Source organism: Prionailurus viverrinus, chromosome C2 (genome assembly GCF_022837055.1).
Source record: "Prionailurus viverrinus isolate Anna chromosome C2, UM_Priviv_1.0, whole genome shotgun sequence".
Taxonomy (NCBI): Eukaryota; Metazoa; Chordata; class Mammalia; order Carnivora; family Felidae; genus Prionailurus; species Prionailurus viverrinus.
This window is the reverse complement of record NC_062569.1, coordinates 5,892,862-5,912,090: the sequence shown is the minus strand read 5'-3', so window position 1 is coordinate 5,912,090 and position 19,229 is coordinate 5,892,862. Positions and strand designations below refer to the sequence as shown.

The window sequence follows — 19,229 nt, the reverse complement described above, 5'->3', positions numbered from 1 at the left end:
TTTGGCAGTTTCTTACGTAACTAAAAATATTCCTACCACACTAGACGGCAATGGTGCTCCTTGCTATTTACCCAAATGAGTTGAACACTTGTGTCTACAGGAAAACCTGTCCCCAGATGATTATAGCAGCTTTATTCACAACTGCTGAAACGTGGAAGCAACTGAGAGGTTCTTTAGTAGGTGAATGGACACACTACAGTGCATGCATACAATGGAATACTATTCAGTACTAGAAAAAAATGAGCCAGGAAGAAACAGAGGAAGTTTAAATGCACATTACTGAGTGAAAGAAGCCAATCTGAAAAGGCTACATACTGCATGACTTCCAACTATGTAATATTCTGGAAAAGGCAAAACTAGGGAGACAGTAAAAAGATCAGTGGTTGCCAGGGGCTGCAGGAAGGGAGGAATGCATAAATAGAACAGGGAGGATTTTAAGGGCAGGGAAACGATTCTGTATGACATTACAATGGTAGATACATGTCCCTACACACTTGTCAAAACCCACAGAATGTAAAACACCAAGAGTGTGCCATAATGTGAACTGTGGGCTTCAGGTGATAATAATGTGTCAATGCAGGGGAGGTTGTGCATGTGTGGGGTCAGTGTCACATGGGAACTCTAACTTCTGTTCACTTTTGCCATGAACCTGAAACTGCTCTAAAAAAATAAAGTCTATTTTTAAAAAATACATTGAACTGAGTGAAAATGAAAATGTAGCATCAGAATTTGTGGGACATTGCAAAAGTAGTGTTAAGAGAAAAATTTGTAGCACTAAATGCATACATTAGAAAAGAAGAGGGGCGCCTGGGTGGCTCAGTCGGTTAAATGTCTGACTTCAGCTCAGGTCACGATCTCGCGGTCCGCGAGTTCGAGCCCCGCGTCAGGCTCTGGGCTGATGGCTCAGAGCCTGGGGCCTGCTTCCGATTCTGTGTCTCCCTCTCTCTCTGCCCCTCCCCCGTTCATGCTCTGTCTCTCTCTGTCCCCAAAATAAATAAACATTAAAAAAAAAATTTAAAAAAAAAAAGAAAAGAAGAAAAGTCTCAAATCAATCTAAGCTCCCTTTCGGGAACCAAGAAAAAAGAGCAAAATAAACTCACATCGAGCAAAAGGAAGGAAATAATAAAAGAACAGAAATCATTGAAGTTGAAGACATAAAAGCATAGAGAAAATTAATGAATCAAAGACCCGATTCTTTGTAAAGATCAAGAGAACGGAGAAATCTATAGCAAGAACGACAAAAATTACCAATATCAGGAATGAAAGAGTATATCACCTCAAACCCTGCAGGAACCAAACAGATAATATGAGAATAATATTATGAACAACTCTACACATAAGTTTGACAACTTATATGAGATAGTCAAATCTTGAAAAAAAAAAGCACCTATAACTTAGCCAACGTGAAAGAGACTATTTGAATAGCTCTATAACTGTTAAGGAAATTAAATTTGTAATTAAAAACTCTCCCCCAAAGAAATCTCCAGACGCAGATGATTTCACTGGAGACTTAACACCTATTCTGCATAATCTCTTCCAGAAAAAAGAAGAGAGGACACTTCCCAATTTATTTTGTGAAGTTGACACCAAAACAGATAAAGACAATGCAAAAAAAAGGAACTATAGACAAATATCACTCATGAATACAGATGTAAAAACTCTACACAATATCCATCAATGTAATCTACCACGTTAGCAGACTAAAGACAAAACTCACAGGACGATATCAGTTGATGCAAAAAAATTACACAACAAAATAACATCCTTTAAAAAAATTTTTTAAAAAGTTTCTTTATTTTGAAAGAGTGCATGGGAGGGCTCTGCACTGTCACTGAGGAGCCCGATGTAGGGCTCAAATTCACGAATGAACCAGGAGATCATGACCTGATCCAAACGAAATCAAGTGTCAGACATTTAACAGACTGAGCTACCCAGGTACTACCCAAAAATAATAACATCCATTCTTGCTAAAAGCTTTCAGAAAAATAGGAATGCAGGGAAACTTCCTCAACCTGATAAAGACATCAAAAAAAAAAAAAAAAAAACAACAAACCCCTACAGCTGACATTACATTTAATGGTAAAGGACTGAATGGTTTCCCACTGGGAAGGTTGTCCAATCTCCCCACTATTATTCAACATACTTTGGAAGTTCTAGTGAGTGCGATAAAGCAAGAAAAAGAAATAAAAAGCATACAAATCAGAAATGAAGAAATATAAATGTTCTTATTTGATATGTTTGTGAAAAAAACTGCAAGAAATCTGCAAAGCCTCTTACAACTAATAAGTGAGCTCAGCAAGGTCATAGGATATGAGACAAACATACAAAAATCGATTCTACTTCTATATAGCAATGAACACTTGGACCAAAATTAAAAGTACAATATGATCACTTAAAACAAGCTAGAGAAACATTTAAATGTTAATCTAACAAAACATCAACAGGACTTGTATGCTGAAAACTATACAACTCTGATGAAAGAATCAAAGAATGTCTAAATAAGGAGAGAAACATAACGTGTTCATGGATTAAAGACTCAACATAGTAAAGATGTCAGTTCTCCCCAAATTTATATACAAGTTAAATTCAATTCCTATCAAAATCTCAGCAAGATCTTTTGTAGATACAGACCAGGTTATTGTAAAATGCATATAGAAAAACAACAGAACTAGAACAGCTAAAATAATTTTTTTTTAAATAATTTTTTTTAACGTTTATTTATTTTTGGGACAGAGAGAGACAGAGCATGAACGGGGGAGGGGCAGAGAGAGAGGGAGACACAGAATCGGAAACAGGCTCCAGGCTCTGAGCCATCAGCCCAGAGCCTGACGCGGGGCTCGAACTCGCGGACCGCGAGATCGTGACCTGGCTGAAGTCAGACGCTTAACCGACTGCGCCACCCAGGTGCCCCATAGAACAGCTAAAATAATTTTTGAAAAAGAACAAAAAATTGGAGAAATCAGTGCATCCTATTTCAAGACTTACTACATAGCTATGGTAGATCAGTGAACAAGAGACCCTACACAGGGGGGACTGGGTGGCTCAGTCAGTTGAGTGTCTGACTTTGGCTCCGGTCCTGATCTCACAGTTCGTGGGTTTGAGCCCCACGTCCGGCTTTGTGCTAACAGCTCAGAGTCTGGAGCCTGCTTCAGATTCTGTCTCCCTCTCTCTCTGCCCCTCCCCTGCTTGCGTTCTGTGTCTCATCTCAAAAATAAATAAAAATTTAAAAATTTTTTAAAAAAAAGAGATCTACACTAATATGCTGAACTGATTTTTGACAGAGATACAAAGGAAATGCAAAAGAGGAAGGATAGCCTTTCCAACAATTTATGTCTAATTGCTTCAACAGCAAAAAACTGAACCTAAATTTCTCATCTTATAAAACAGTGAACTCAGAATGGATTTTTTGCTACTGCGAGCAATGTACCCATCAGTGAAAATTCCTGTACGTGTTTCTTTGATCACATATGAGGGCACTTCTCCAGGAGAAACACCCAGAAGTAGAACTACAAGTTTGAAGATACGGCCAACATCGCTGATTGGCTGAACCAACACTTTGTTCCCACCTATTTCTAATCATCTCCTGCCTCCCATAACAAAGGCTGGAAAAGCTGGAAACTCATTCTGCTTGCAGCTAGGGGTGGCGGTGTGACCCAGTTCTTGCTAAATAAACATCGGCAAAAGTTTGCTGACCAGTCCTCAAACGTTTTTGCTTTCCAGGTAAAAGGGACAGACATGACTGTCGCTGTTTTCTGCCCTGAAGGGGGCTGTGGTGTTTGGAGGGGTGGCAGCTATGTTACAACAAGAACAGAAGCCAAGAGAATCATGGTGATGTCAGGCCTGGTACCAAGGAGTTGCTGAACCACAGCCAGCAGGAGCTTACCTCCAGACTGTTAGCTGTGTGGGAATAAAATCCATTGGTTTACGCCATAGGATAAGCCCAGTTGTCTGTTACTTGCAGCCAGATAGGTTCCTAAACAATTCACTGCTAAATTATCCTCTAAAAAGTCTGTATTGATTGCATTCTCCAACAAAAGTCTGTAAGAGTATCCATTTCCCAAAACTTTTATTTACTCTGAATGTTGTCATTTAAGTGCTTAACCAAACTGATGCATGCAACTATGTCACATGAAGTAGAGCATCACTTCATACATTTATGGGACAGATTGGCTCTTCTATGCTAGGACTTCCTTGTTCATGAACTTGTCCACTTTTCCACCGTACTAACCTTTCTTATTGATTTGTAAGAGTAAATGTCTAGACAGCAAAGCAGGCTGAGTGGAACTAACAGGGAAATCTGTCTCTGCATCTTTATACTGTCAACCAAATCAAACACAGCTAAGAAATAAATCTTCCCTGACAGGCCAGGCTGTTGGTGGCAATCGTGACAGTCGTCTCCAAGGAGTGCACCACCACGTGGCAATGTGTCAAGGAGTAATTCAGTTCGTGCAAAACGCCAGAGCCAACGTTTAGTATTTATGTGTTATTATTCTTCGTTTTACAAATCCATACCTAAAGAAAGGTTTAACATACATCATCTCATTTAACCCTCCTATCAAACACAAAAGCACTCATTACTATTCCTGTTTTACAGAATAAATGATAAAGTAAACTTTTTTAAAACCCACAGTGTGTCTCTTTCCTCCCACAAAATCTTACAACATTCCAGGCCCCACAAATAAAAACAAAATGGTTAAGTGTTTACCTAAAATTAAAATTATGTAAAATATATTGTGCCCATCTAAACAGATCAACATGCTTAAGCTAGAAACATCGCCGAACCAATTTAGAGATGTACGAATATGAAGAAGCTGTTCCAAATTTTGGCTCTGAAGTTTATTGCCATGTTGTAACTGACCAATTTTTTTCCATTTTTTAAAAGTGAAAAACTGAGGGGCGCCTGGGTGGCGCAGTCGGTTAAGCGTCGGACTTCAGCCAGGTCACGATCTCGCAGTCTGTGAGTTCGAGCCCCGCGTCAGGCTCTGGGCTGATGGCTCAGAGCCTGGAGCCTGCTTCCGATTCTGTGTCTCCCTCTCTCTCTGCCCCTCCCCCGTTCATGCTCTCTCTCTCTCTCTCTCTCTCTCTCTCTCTGTCCCAAAAATAAATAAAAGTTGAAAAAAAAATTTAAAAAAAAAAAAAAAAAAAAAAAAGTGAAAAACTGAATCAAGTATTATTTAATGTTTCGGCAAGAAGAATCTACTGGCTAGCCACCCCACCCCCAGCAGCAAGTATTGGCCTAATCAGATAACAATCAGCCAGCCAGACACTAGAAAACAAACAAAATAAGCTGTTAAAGATAATGAAAGATCGCCATGAAAAGTAATGTAAACAGGTTGAATAGAATAAGCACCATCCTTGACAATTTGTGCGTGGCTTGGATTTTGGATAGATTGACTCTAAAAAGCCTAGCAGCTAGAGGAAGAGAGAGTGTTGGGGAGGACCCCACTCCTAGACTCAGGTTGGGGGCAGCAGGAGGGCCAAGGTCCTGCTTTATTTCTCTGCTTTATGCCACACCTCTCTTCATAACAGCTGTGGATTCTCCCTCTGGCAAAGCATCACGCAAAGCACTCGATCCAGAGTGGGTGAGAAGCAGAGGCACCAAACCACCTTTGTGCCTCCCACTAAACCTTCGATGAGAGGACACACCCGGCCCAGAGCCCACAGGTCAGGGCTCCAACTGACAGTCCTGATGGCAGAAAGGTCAGAACAAGTGTTGCCCACTTGGGCCCAAAGAGACATACAGATGGACCTGAAGCGCCCTCTTCGCTTAGTTTTGTAGCTAGTTTGTTAGGCACAGAAAAATGCCTGGGGGAGTTTGATTTCTAATTCCGCACGAAAGAAAACGCGTCTGCAGACACATAATGTTCCTGGTTTAGGAAAGTGCAAATGGGTTGACAAATCCCCAATCTGGGGGTCCCTCTGGCGGTTTCTTGCCTTTTCTGATGGGCCTGCCCAGCGGTCCCTGCTTGGAAAGAGACAGGGGCTTGTCTCCTCCCACCTTCACCCCACTTCGTCAGATGGGCTGCACCCCTTACCCCACTGGCACAGCAAGGGTCATAACACATGGAAAGAAATCTGACTCTTTCCCAGAGTTGGCCGTAGCCAGGCTAGGCTGGGTGGGGGGAGGGTGTCCTGGTGGGCTGCTCCTGACATCAGTCCAGGTGTTTGGGGGGCGCACAGCAGGAAGAGAGGGAGGCAGGCTTTAGTCACCAAAAGAGACCAAGCCAGATTCCTTGGCCCTTCAAAGACCTCAGGACAACTCACTAGAGGGACAATAAGCAGGGCACATAAGAAAGGGGGACATCAAGTCTCAGAGGGGGGCAGAGACACAAAGAAAAAGAACCAGGAGGAGACAAAAGTGGGTGATGGGGTCAAATGTGCTAAAATCAAACCAGGCATTGCAGCACAGAGAGAAGGGACACACCCGGCACCCGAAGGGCTCCCTGAGTCTGTGTTAGAGGTGGGCCCTAAAAGGGCCCAGGGAGCATCAGACCAAGCAGACACTCCCAACAGGCTGTTGTCACTGAGACCAGAAGTCGAAAAAGGGGGAATGGCTTAGGCAATGCCTCTCCCCCGTCCCCACACAGCCCGCCTCCCCAGCACTTGCACAACCAACTAAAACACCCAGGCACACGGCCTCACTGGTGCACACATATGGCACAGACAGGCCACAGCCTTTGCGTGAGTGCACACACACAAGCTTCCAGTCCACGGACACAGGGTATTCAACCTGCCAGCTGGTGGTGTAGGCACACCATGCACACACACAAACTCCCGTCAGTAGGGAACACACACACAACCTCTCTGCAGGCTCACACTCATGCACACACACACATACTCCACAACCTCTTGGCTACATACAAACCTGCACATAAGGTACATACAGAACCTCATGGCCTGGCAAGAGAACATGCACTCACAACCTCTGCAAGAGGTGCACACACACACACACACACACACACCCCTACAATCTCAGTTGGCGTGTCCGCACACACACGTTTAAGTGCACACACACGCACTCACAACTGTCAGGTGCACAGCATCCTCCGCACCTCTCTGGTAGACGCACACACCCTGAACAACCTCTCTGTCTCCTGCACACACAAAACCCAAAGGGCACAAGCACGCACAACCTGCCAGCAACACACACACACACACACACGCACACACACACACGCTCACAACTTCTCCGTTGGTGGAGCGCAAACCTAAACTCGCAGCGCGTCAGGGTCACCGCCACCTGGTCACAGCCTCGCCTGCGGGCTCACCCCCACACCCACGCACCCTCCTGCGCGGGCGCACCCCTCCCCCAGGCCCGTGCGGGCGCGCGGCAGCCAACTCTTGCGGCGCGGGGAGTGCGCCCGCCCCCGGCCCGCGCCCGCCCACCCGCGCCCCTGCTCACCTTTCTCGCCCGCGCCCCGCGCGCGGCCCTCGTCCTCCTTGGGGTTGGTCACCTGGGTGATGATGGCCGGGCCGTCCATGGGTGCGCGGCGCGGCGTCCGCCCGCCGGCCCGGCCCCCCGCAAGCCAGGCGCGCGGGGGCGCGGCGCGGGGGGCGCGCGGGGCCGCGGGCCGGGGGGGCGCTCGCCGCCGCCGCCTGGGCGCGCCCGCCGCCCGGCCCCGCGCTCAGGGAGAGGCGGCCCGGGCCCGCGCCCCAGCTCCCGCCGCCGCCGCCGCCGCCGCCGCCGCTGGGCTCAAGCGGCCGCCGCCTCGTCACCATGAACCCCGGAGCCGCGCCCGGGAGAGCCGCGCACGGGGAGGCGGAGCGGGAGGCCCGGCGCCGCGGGAAGCGGGAGCGGCCGAGGGGGAAGGAGCGAGCGCCGAGCGAGGGCGGGAGGGCGGGCGGGAAGGAGGGAGGGAGCGAGGGAAAGAAGGAGGGCGGGCGGGTGGGTGTGTCCCGGCCCGGGGACCGGCCTCCGCCACCGCCCCCGGCGCTGCCCGCCGGGCCCGAGGGGAGAGGGGTGCGGGGTGAGACGGAGGGGTGAGTGGAGGGCGGGAGGGGCGTGCGCGCCGGTGTGTGTGTGTGTGTGTGTGTGTGTGTGTGTGTGTGTGCGCGCGCGCGTGTGCGTGAGGGGGTCTCGGGCGGAGGACTGGGGCGCAGGGCTCGCGGTGCGGGAGATTCGGCGGGGTTCTGGCGGTGGATGCCAGGGGCCCGGGGCTGGGGGAAGAGGTGCGGGGAGCCTGGCAGGCGCTGGGAGCTAAGCGGGGGCCTGCGGGCGTGCGGGTGGGGTTCAGAGGGGGTGTGCACTGTGGGACCCGGGGGCCTAGGGGGGCTCGCACGGCTGCGGGAGCGAGTTTGGGCCCTGAGGAGGGATGTTTACCGCGAGGAGGCCGGAGGAGGAATATGGGGGTGGGGGGGGAGGGTGTTCCGTGGGGGTGTCTGGGGGGAGATGCTGGGTGAGGGGCGTCCCGGTGCGGGGACCGAGGAGTCAGGGATCAGGGCGCGGAGAGCAGCGGTGTGCGGAGGTAGAGGCTGCTAAGGAGTGGGCCTTCATACGCCGAGGAGGTCCGTTGAGGGGTCCCGGACGCTCGTGTGAGGAAAAACCCGGGGGCGCCTGGGGCAGCAGAGGGGTCCCAGAGTGCGGAGAATCCTGGGGAGCCAGGAGTGAGCGGGGAGTCAGGAGGGGCGTCCGCGGTCGGGGCTGGGGGATCCAGGTGTGAGGTGCCGGCGGAACCCGCATCCGCATCGGGCCCGAGAGCCTGGGAGTCGGGCGAGCCTGGGAGTCGGGCGGCGGGTCCTCGAGGACCAGTCTCCTGGTACGTGTGGGTATCGGCGTCGAGGGGGCCTGGGCAATGGGCATTTCCGGGTGCTCTGCAATAAGGGGGGTGGGGGAGCCGGTCGTGGGCTATGGAGAAGAAGGGGCCGGTCGCGGGCCTAGCGGAGCAGGCACTGTGCTTCTGAAGAGCAGCCACCTACTGTCAGGCCTGGAGCGACGGCGTGCATGACGGCTAAGTGGCCCCTCGGCCTCGGAGGGTCCGAGCTTTTTCGCGCCCGCGCCTTCGCGGTCCAACTTGGAAGCCACACGGCCAGCCTTGTAAACTAGGGGGCGGGGCAGTGCCGCAGGAGGGCGGGTCCGGGGGCGGAGCGGTAGCGCTCGCGCGCGCTCTCCACCAATCAGGAGGATTCGGGAGGGCCTGCGGAGCGTGACGTGATCGGCAAGGCCGAGGGGGCGACCTGCGGCCTACAGAGCCTCGCCTGCCCGCGCGGGGTTGCGCGCGCACTCCGGGCCTCGTAGGCACGTTCAACCCCGTCGTGACTTAAAAGACGTGACGCTAGTAGGTCCTTTCTCGCTCCCCCGAACCTCCCGGAGCTGGTGAGAACCAGGTGGCGTGCGCACCGAGGGAACCAGCGAGCCTCTCCAAAGTTTTCAAGTACACTCCCGGAAGCCCTCTGGCCGGGGGGCAACCGGCCCACCTCACCAGTTTCTGCGCCAGGTGGAGCGCAGTGAGGGTCTCGGTGTGGGAGACGTCCCCGGGACAGGGCTCTTGTGGCCAGGCAGGTGGGAAGGCACTTCAGGAGAGCTGCTATAAGACGTAGTCGGGGCCGCCTGTGGTTGTGCTGTGCCCCCAAATCCAAGACCTCCAGTGACATCCTGGCGCTCTGTGCGTGTGGATGGGTCCTGTGCCGGTTGCCTTGGTATGTGTTGATGCTTGTGTACCTGTTCGTCTAAGAGCACCTTTGGGACCCAGTGGATTGCCGGGGGTAGCTGAGATATGAAGGTTGAAGTGAAGTGCCCTGTCGGTTAGGAACGTAAGCCCTGGAGTATATACAGCCCAGGCTCCAGGACATGCCCTGCCTACCCCTCCCGGGTGCGGACCAGATTGGGGCCCCATGGCACCCAGGACTAAACGTGTTCCTACTCGTGATGCTCTTTACATTTGTCACGAGGGTAGGGCTGGCCCAGGGCCTGGTGAATTCAGATGTTCTCTGAATTCAGTTTCTAAAAAACTGCAGAATTCTCAGGGGTCAGAGGAGTCTTGCAGCCAGATACCTTTCTACAGTTCTTAGTGTGTGACCACAGAGATCTGTGTCCCCCCTGCCTGGTCGAGGCAGCGTCCCTTTAGCCAGGGCAAGGGGATGGGAGCATTTGGACTCACTGATCCACACGCTTGAGGCCTTGATTCCTCTTGCATGGGGGACTTCCAGAAGGTCTACTCACTTAGCTGAGGCAGGGAAGGAGCTCAGCGCTCAAGGGTACAGGGCCAAAGGACATGATTTTCACACGCAGAGCTCCTCGGGTCTGGCCTTTCCTGAAACAATGACCCCCCCCCCCCCCCCCGGACCCTCCAGTTTCTCTTACCTGTATCCCTCATTGTCCTCAGCTTACTTCTGAGATCACCTCCAAAAAAAGGAAAAAAACCAAAAAGCTACCTCACCGAAGCTTTTGTCTCAAGCTCAATCAAGAAAACAGCTTGCTATCTTTTCAAAGTTCTTCTTACACTCCATATTATGTTCATTTAAAGTTTCAGGGCTTTTTTAATTTCGTAAATATTCACAGAAATCAAAGAGAAAAATCACCCACAGCCCTATCAGCATCCTTAAATCTATTTTTTCTCCACTTCTCCCTGTCCTTGCCAATATGTTGACATGATTTTATGTAGCTATAAAAATATCATGGTTAAAATTATAAGGTGAGCATTTTTCCATGCGGTGCATAATCATTTATAACTACCATAATAAATGATTGCATGATGCCTCACTGAATGAACCTTAGATAAGATAGTATCTTGGTTTGATAGATGAAGGAAAGATTCAAGAATTGCTGTTGGTTCACCTGATTAGTCATGAGAAGAAAATACATTTATCTCAGTCCTTAACAGCATATCCAGAAGGATCAAATAATTAAATATAAAAAATTCATAGGGGCGTCTGGGTGGCTCAGGCGGTTGAGTGTCTGATCTTGATTTTGGCTTAGGTCATGATCTCAGGGTCCTGAGATGGAGCCCCACGTTGGGCTCCATGCTGAGTGTGGAGCCTGCTTAAGATTCTCTCTCTCTTTCTCTCCCCCTGTCTCTCTCCCCTGCTTGCACACACACGCTCTCTTTCTAAAATACAAAAATAAAATTTTAAAAAATTAATTCATAAATAAATAAAACAAATATAGGTAAATGCTTTTTGATGTCAGATGGGAAAAGCTAAGAGTGACACAAATTACAACGAAATACAGAAATTACAGAGGATAAGATTAATAAATGTGGCTACATTTGTTCTTTCAACAAACATTTATTGAATGCCCACTATGTGTTAGGTTCTGTTCTAGGCAGGCTCTCAGAGTTGTCTGAAATGAGGGTTAGGGAAATGGGCTGTCATATTCCCACATGTCCAGTTAAAGCTATGGGCTGTCCCTGGGATTCAGGGGGCTTAAAGCCCCCAGACACTTTGGGCTCTTGGGGAATGGAATCAAAACAGACGTAGTGACCTGAGGACAGGTACCAGCCATTGGAGGCCAAAGCACAAGTCCAAGAGAGAGATGCCCAGAAACAGTAAAAGGGATCTCAGGGGTCTGAACAGAGCACTGAAATGTTATCTGAGTCTCATTCCCCAAACTATTATAATGCAGTGTCCTTGTACCATATGCCCGATTTAATGTTTTTCTTTAAATTAACTTAATTTTTATCTAAATAGAAAATTAGTGGATAAGATTTAGAAAAAAAAAAAAAAGGCAAATGGAAGACGTAGGAAGAACCATGACTCAAAAGGGAGTGCTGCACAGAGTGCGGGGGCAGAGATTAGGGTACCAAGGGCAGTGGGACATGGCCCTAGAACTGGCAAGCCTGGCCCCATGAGGCCAAGGACAGGAGCAGGTAGGAAGATAGAGGGTGAGGTCAGCCTGGCCTGCAGACTCTGGTAGAGCTCTGGGGTGGAGCTCCAGTGTGGGGGAGGACAGTTGGGCCAGAAGCTGGCGGCTGGGGGCAAGAATGCTGGTGGGGGGTAGAAAGAGGCTGCCCTTGACAAAGGAACACTGAGTATGAAATGGGTGACTGGGAGGAGGCAGGGGAGGATGAGTGTCCCAGCTAGAGGGAACAGTAGCTCGATTTCAGGCTGAGCGGCCAGGGAGAGCATACCTGGGGGAAAGTTCACAGTGGTTGGAGTTGAAGGCTCTGGTGATGTATAGGGCTCATGTCAAGCAGAGCCTTGTAACTCAGGAGAGGTATCGGGGATTTCTTTACTCTGAGGGCTGTGGGAATGACATATTCAGATATGTCTTTAGAAGGTTCCTACTGGGGCACCTGGGTGGCTCAGTCGGTTAAGCGTCTGACTTCAGCTCAGGTCATGATCTCGCAGTTCATGAGTTCGAGCCCCGCATCCAGCTCTGTGCTGACAGATCAGAGCCTGGAGCCTGCTTCCAATTTTGTGTCTCCCTCTCTCTCTGCCCCTCCCCCACTTGTACTCTGTCTCTCTTTTTCAAAAAGAAATAAAACATTTAAAAAATTAAAAAAAAAATCCTACTAACAGATTGGGTCAGAGGCAGTGCAAGAGGCAGGGAAAACCCACAGAAGATGTCGCGTTAATCAAGAGAGGAGATGATGGGATGCTCTCTGGACTTGCCATTCCCAGCCTGGCTGGCCCTACTCTTTGTCTTTGAATCTCTGCTGTCTAGGCTCTGTGCTTTGTCAGCTTTCTGTCTTCTCTGTGGGCATCTCAATCTTGAGTTTTGTGTCTGTTACTTAGTTTCTATCTCAGTGTCAGCTTTTCTGGTCTTTCTTGGATTCTAGCTGCACGTGCTGTTGGCTTTTCTGGTCTTTCTTGGATTCTAGCTGCACGTGCTGCTGGCTCAGGGCAGCAAGTCTCCTGCTGGGAAAGCAGTAGAAGAAGTGGGATCTGGGCAGAGGTTCCTGGCGGTCAGTTAAGTGGATACAAACCTGAGTCTGCTCACAAGTGTCTCTGCCTAGATGTGGTTCCTTGGGACCTAGGACCTTGGGACCTAGATGTGGGTGGCAGTTCTCCCCTACAGTGGACCAGCCCAGAGTCTGATCGGCTCCAAAAAAGGCGTATTCTAGCTATGCAGGACAGGCTGCACTCACAGAGGTCGTTTATTTATTCTTCAGGTATGTTTTTGGATGCCTTCAGTGTGCCAGGCTTGGGCCAAAGGCAGTAGACATAGTGCCCTCAAGAGACTCGTGGCCTGATGGAAGACGCAGAGGAAAATCAGGATGGCACAGAGTAGAACTGATTTATTCTCCTGGTAGTCCAGGAGTCCCCACAGAGGATATGATGCTGGCAAAAGCATCTTCGAGCCCACAGTGTCCCGGTTAAGAGGACTTTTCCAACCACGGCGTCCACAGAGAAAGCTCCATCTGAGGAATAGTGGGACGTCATGACGGAGGAAGAGATTGGGGTTTTGAGAGCCAGGTTGAGTTTGGACTTCAACTTGTGGGTAATCTGGCGCTATTGATACTTCTTGAGCAAGGAACAGGTAGCATTTAAGAAACTTCTTCAGATCTGTGAGTTGAAGTGGAAAACAATTCAAACCAGGCTAAGCAACAACGGGGACTATATTGGCTTGTGTAACCAAACAAGGGTTACATGCCTGGGCTGCAGTGGTCTGGGAACAGCACCTCTGACTCAAGGATGTGGAGGCCCCAGGGGGAACTTACGAACTTCCTATGAGCTGGAGGATCCAGGTATAGTTAGGGAAGCCAGAGGGCTTCTTTATGCCCAAGACGCCCTGTCTTGTCTTTCCCATGCAGGTCGCCCAGGACATCATTCCTGAGGGCTCCCCAAAAGCTCATCTTTTTGTCCTTAACATCCATGCTGCTCCCACAACATCCTGATTCTTCCTTTCCAAGACTCCTCCCTCATCACACATAGATTCCTCCAACCAAATGCCTATGTCCACTGACACCTGGCATCCTGGCTATCTTTGTCCTCTGCTGTCATCCCCAGGATGCTTTCCATCTGTCCCCGTGTGGGACTTGTGCAAAGCATCCTTGCCACCTATAGGCACTTTACTGCCAAGAATAAGGCCCCCAGATGAGCCAGTGGTCCAGCAGGTGCAGCCTGCCCCCTGGTGGCCCCCATGTTGTGAGGTCCTTTTCATGTGCCAATTGGATATGGAAGTTGGACTCACTGCCTGCCTGTTCCCTGATGAATAATGTAGGGCCCAAGGGCGGGCTGCTCCAGAATGTGCCACTTTGGCATATTGATTAATTAATTAATTAATTTATTTATTTTAGAGAGAGCAAGAGAGTGTGTGAGATGGTGAGAGGGGCAGAGGGAGAGAGAGAGAATCTTAAGCAGTCTCCTCAGGTACCCAAGGCTTGATCCCATGACCCTGGGATCATGACCTGAGCTGAAATCAAGAGTTGGACACTCCACTTACTGAGCCCTCCAGGCACCCCTGGCATAGTTATTATTTTAAATAAAAGTTACCTGAAAGCCAGCCTGTGCAAGAAGGACACTCAGACCCTCTGTCCCCCTGAAATCAGGAAAGAAATCTCCTGGGTGAAAGGTACCCTACCTGTACCAGGAGGTAAAGAGACATCCTTATCACCAGAGATGGGAATTTTAGAGCTCAGAACAAGCCTTGTTACTTTTACTAAGTTACTACTCCAACCCAAAGTTTTTTCTTCATCTTGTCAATTCCTCACAAATTTATTATCTCTTTGTCTAAAAAAGTATAAAGACCCTGCTTTGGTCATTTCTTTGGGTCTCCATTTCATTATTGGGCCTTCATCTACACATAAGAAAACCTTGGGGTTTTTTTTTTCCACCCGTTAATCTGTCTCATGTCAATTTAATTTTTCGTGCAGCTGGAAGAACCTTGGGCCAAGGGAAATCTCTCCCTTGTCTTCAGTACCATAGCCAGAGCGGACTCGCTCCTGTCCCCTGCCTCACCGAGCTGTCGTGGGCTGCACTCTTGTTCAGTTTCCCCCAGGGTATTAACAGAAAAGAGCTCAGGAACGTGAGGGCCCATGTACTTGTCTAGGGCATAGAGGGCAGGGGAAACGAGCATTGGGCCCCACTTGGCAGCCAGTCTTCTTGGTTAGAAGATGAAGTGGCATTGGTGATGCTGGCCACAGGCGATAAAGAACAGGCCAGTGAGCTGGGGTCCTGAACACTGAGAAGAGGACCCTAGGCAAAAAGTAGGTGGTTAGGAAGTGTTTGGGGAATTTGAAAACAAGACACGTCCTGGCCTGAGACAGACTCTCGGGCCTGTGAGGCTGAGTTGGTGCATCTTCAGGGCACCCAGAAATCCGAGAAGCCTTTGCGGAGGAGGACATCCTAGCCACTTTCCTTCTTCCCAAATCCCAGACCTGCCCTGCCCAGAGAACTGGGGTAGGATAAGGGGAAACGGCCCTGTGCTCACATCCTCCCTGGGAGTCCTGGGGGGAGGGAGGGCATGGTCCTACCCTGAAACTCGGTTACCAAGGAATAGCTATTAGAACAGGGTGGGTAAGGCAGCCCTGTGTCCCCTCAGCCCACTGGTGGGAGTGGCTTTGGTTCCTGAAGGGCCAGAGAGTCCCAGAGTCCCAGGTTGATTTGGTGACTCTGGAGCCAATGAGCTCCTTGAAGTGGGACCCCACACTTTTAGCACCCCATGGATTGCCCCCTCATTGCTTCCCCTATGTCCCGAGGCACCAGGCATCACCTGCCCAGGCAAGCAGAGCCTGCTCTCGCCTAGCTGATGGCATCTGGTTTCTCTTATCCAGGCTGCCCAGGCCCCGGGCTTTGGCCCAGCCACCGGTCCCCCCTTTATTCCCTGACTTGTGTTTGCAGTGGCTGAGTTGGAGCTGAACTAGACAAACCCAGACATGCCCAAAGTCTGTGGCATGAGATATTTCACAGGCAGGTCTGGTCACAGACACACATTTGGCACACACAGGTACAAACTCATTTGTACACAGGCTCATATACGTGCTGGGACAGAGGGCGCACACATGACAAGGTTGTCTCTGCCCAGGCTGGTTTCTTCCACCTTGGCATGCCTGTTTTTCTCTCTCTCTCTCCCTTGCCTCTGGTCCTCAAAGTCCAGCCCTGCCAAGCCTTACCCTGCCTCTTCAGTTCCCCTTGAACCGTTTAGTTCCCCTCCTGCCTTCCTGGTCGTTTTGGCCCGTCCCTCCCGTACACGATCACAAGTAAAAGCAAGGAAACGTCTGCTAGCAATTTCTATTTTTCACACAAACTTCCCCAGAGGCCCGGGTGGAGAGAGGGCTGGGCTTTCTGCTTTGGAACTGGGGGAGAGAATACAGCATGAAAAAAGGATGTCAGTACATTAGCCTGTCCTCTGACACAGACAGCCCCACCCCGAGCCACACACCTCTTCGTCCCCCCAGCACACTCTCAGGTGCACCTGCTCCGCCTTGCCCGTCTACACAGCCGTCCCACGTGCACCGCTGAAGCCCATTCCCAGGTGGGGCTCTTGACCCCAGTGAACCACCGGTCCTGCTTTGCTGCCGAGCCATGGGAGGCACTCCCTGTGCTCCACCCCTGAGTGCTAGGCTGGGGACCCTGTCTCCACTGAAGGAGGCCGCAGGCCAGGTTCCTCTCTCTGGGCCTTGCTTTTCAGGTAGATGATGGCCTGTTGGCCCAGAAAGAAAGAGTGCAGACCAGAAGGGGACGCCTATCCTGGTCTGAGCTTGGAGATGAGACTGAGGAAGTAAAATTTCCAGACATTTTGGAACCATTACAATGATGTTTTAGATGTTCAAAGCAAATTTTTGAGAAATGAAGATACGAGTCACCTAGATTTGGCCAGACCTAGAGAATCCAGAGTTCCTTAACATTGTCTCTGTCTCTAAGTCCCTGGCGGCTCTTGGTGGGAGAGAAGGTGGGTGGGTGTCACCCATCCTGACTGTTTACCTTATGCCAAGCTCTGACTGGGTACCGTGTGTCCCCGAGGGGGAGAGGCTCCTTTGGCTGCAAAGAATGGAGACACTCGTAGGGAAGGACAGGGGTGAGGGTTCCAGAGCAGGGGTCTCTGCCCCATCTAAAGCCTCATGGGAACCTAGCTTAGACTCTGGAGAAACCTACTGCCCGACGGCCCTCGGGGCTGACTGGGTCCCACTGCTGACCTCAGGAAACTGGGTCATTCAGGATCAGAAGCACTCCAGACCAGCCCTCTTGTCATTTGTCATGACTGTGACTCAGCCAAATCTTCCATCCCTGCTTCTCTTTGGGTCTAATCACCTGTCTTCCTGTTAGCAACTTACTAATGCTCTCAAGTCCCATTTTCAATTCTGGGGAGAGAGAGAGAGAGAGAGAGAGAGTCTGTTTAGTTCAGCTCATTACCATTGTTCAAGTTAGGTTGTGTAAAATTTTACTACCAAGCTTAGTGACTTAAAAAAAATTTATATTGCGTATGATCTGCAATTTGGGCAGGGCTTGATAGAGATAGCTCACCTCTGCCTTACATGGTGCCATCTGGACAGCTTGAAGGCTGAGGCTGGGGCCGTCAGAAGGCTCACTTTCTCACGTCACAGTTGACACTGGCTGAGACTTTTAGGCTACTGGAAAATCTAATGGTTGTATTACTCATGCCTTTCACTTGCTGTACTCTGACGTTTTGACATCTTGGGATCTTGCTGACTCTGGATGGACTGCGCCTCCCAGGGCTAGCTCATTCCTAGAGATGGCGAGTAACTCACCTGTGTGCAGATCTTTCCCATGCAAACCAACCAATCCAGAGTTCATCTCCCCGCCCCAACCACTCCCTTATGAAGCTGTTACACTCCAGGCCAGTTTTCCCTTTCCCTAATCACCTCAGGGCCAAGTGCATCCCAGAGCCCACGGACACTATTCAAACTAGCCAATCCTTAACCGGCCGAGGCTGTCTCACTTGTACCTTTCCATGGAAACCACAATAAAGTCTCTTGTCACAGCTTTCCTTTCTCTTAGTCTGCTTCCTGACCAACCCTGGCTCTTCCTTTTGAGCCCCCACCCCATGGCATGGTATACCCCCTTCTCTTGGGAGCTATGAGTGTAACGAATTGTCTTTTCAATGGCAGTCACCCTCTGATCCGTTGGCCTCACCATATGTGAATGATAACAAAACCCATATTTTAAACCAATGGTCTCTCAGGTGGTGTGGGCTTCCTCACATCCTGGTAGCCGACCTGCCAGAGTGAGTGCCCTCTGAGAGAGAGCCCAGTTGGGTAGCCATATCACATTTCATGACCTAGTCTCAGAAGATACCCGGTATGGCTTCTGTTGCTTTCTGCTCACCAAGGAAGCCGCAAAGTCCCGTCTAGGTTCAGGGGGAGGAGAAATAGACCCCACCTCTTGGCGGGGCATGGCAAGGTGACAGACGAACATGTGAACAGAAATGTGGCGGCAAGTGTTGGCAAGTACAGTCTGCCAAATCATCCTCTCTGGGCAGAAGTCTTCGCGCCAGGCCACCTCTTAGGTCACCGGCCAGTCACTGGTTAGGCTGCTCATAGGTCAGATGCCCAGCCCCATTTCAGTATTGTCCTACCTGAGCAAGAGGAGCCCTCGCCCTGGGCCTGGCACTGTGGAGTGCACTATCTATGCCCTCGCCCCAGGATTCCCCTTCTTCAGGGGAGGAGGAATTTGCAGGACCACAGGGCATGTGACTACCTACAATCTGTGTACCCACCAGCCCTGTTTTAGAACATACTCAGAGCACCCACAACCCTGGAATTTCCTACCCAAACAGCTCTCAACCCACCGCTAAGATCAGTAGGCATGTCTTCCCTGGATCTGTTTCTTGAGGGCTGACCTCACCATTGGTGAGGAATGGCCAAAGGGTGGCTGTTTGCAAACATGGGGGGGGGGTGCGGGTAAGAGTACAGCTGGAATAGACAGAGGAGAGTCCCCATGCACGGCCATGGTGCCTCACGTGTCGGGGGGAGGAGGAAGGCAGGCTGTGGACCAGGGGCTTGGGGGCTTGGGGATGCCCCCATGCAGAACGTCAAGGAATCTGATCACTTAAAAACTTAACTTGGTCTTCCAGCCTTGTGTTCCTTTGCAGTTCCCTGGAATGGATTGGACGGAGTGAAGCATGCGGAATCTGTGTTCTCTTTCCCCACAAATGTCAGAATTGGGTCTTCCCTTGTCCAGCTGGCTCTAGGGGAGTGGTGGCATTTCCTGGGGTGTAGAAGATTGCCTGGGGGAGAGCCCAAGGTGGCTGTAGGTGTGTCAAGCACAAGGGACTCTGTCTTCACCAATGCCCACAACCTCTCTGTGAGATGTAGAAATTAATAATGGCTTGTTACAGGCAGGACACGGGATCAGAGAGGCCAAGAGGCTCGCCCAGTCACACAGCCAGA

General features: G+C 50.4%; 2 protein-coding genes across 4 annotated transcripts in view; both read right to left on the bottom strand.

Moving 5' to 3' along the window:
* CTDSPL (CTD small phosphatase like) overlaps positions 1–7,545 on the bottom strand; it is a 121,405-nt gene extending 113,860 nt beyond the window's left edge. For all 3 annotated transcript variants that reach the window (XM_047874589.1, XM_047874590.1, XM_047874591.1), the window contains exon 1: positions 7,403–7,545. In XM_047874589.1, the coding sequence (XP_047730545.1) occupies positions 7,403–7,481 (79 nt within the window). In that variant the 5' untranslated portion in view covers positions 7,482–7,545. The remainder of the gene's footprint in view (positions 1–7,402) is intronic.
* A 5,769-nt stretch (positions 7,546–13,314) lies between these two features.
* ITGA9 (integrin subunit alpha 9) overlaps positions 13,315–19,229 on the bottom strand; it is a 368,133-nt gene continuing 362,218 nt past the window's right edge. The window contains exon 28 of the mRNA XM_047875114.1: positions 13,315–13,443. Coding sequence (XP_047731070.1) covers positions 13,438–13,443 — 6 coding nt within the window. The 3' untranslated portion in view covers positions 13,315–13,437. The remainder of the gene's footprint in view (positions 13,444–19,229) is intronic.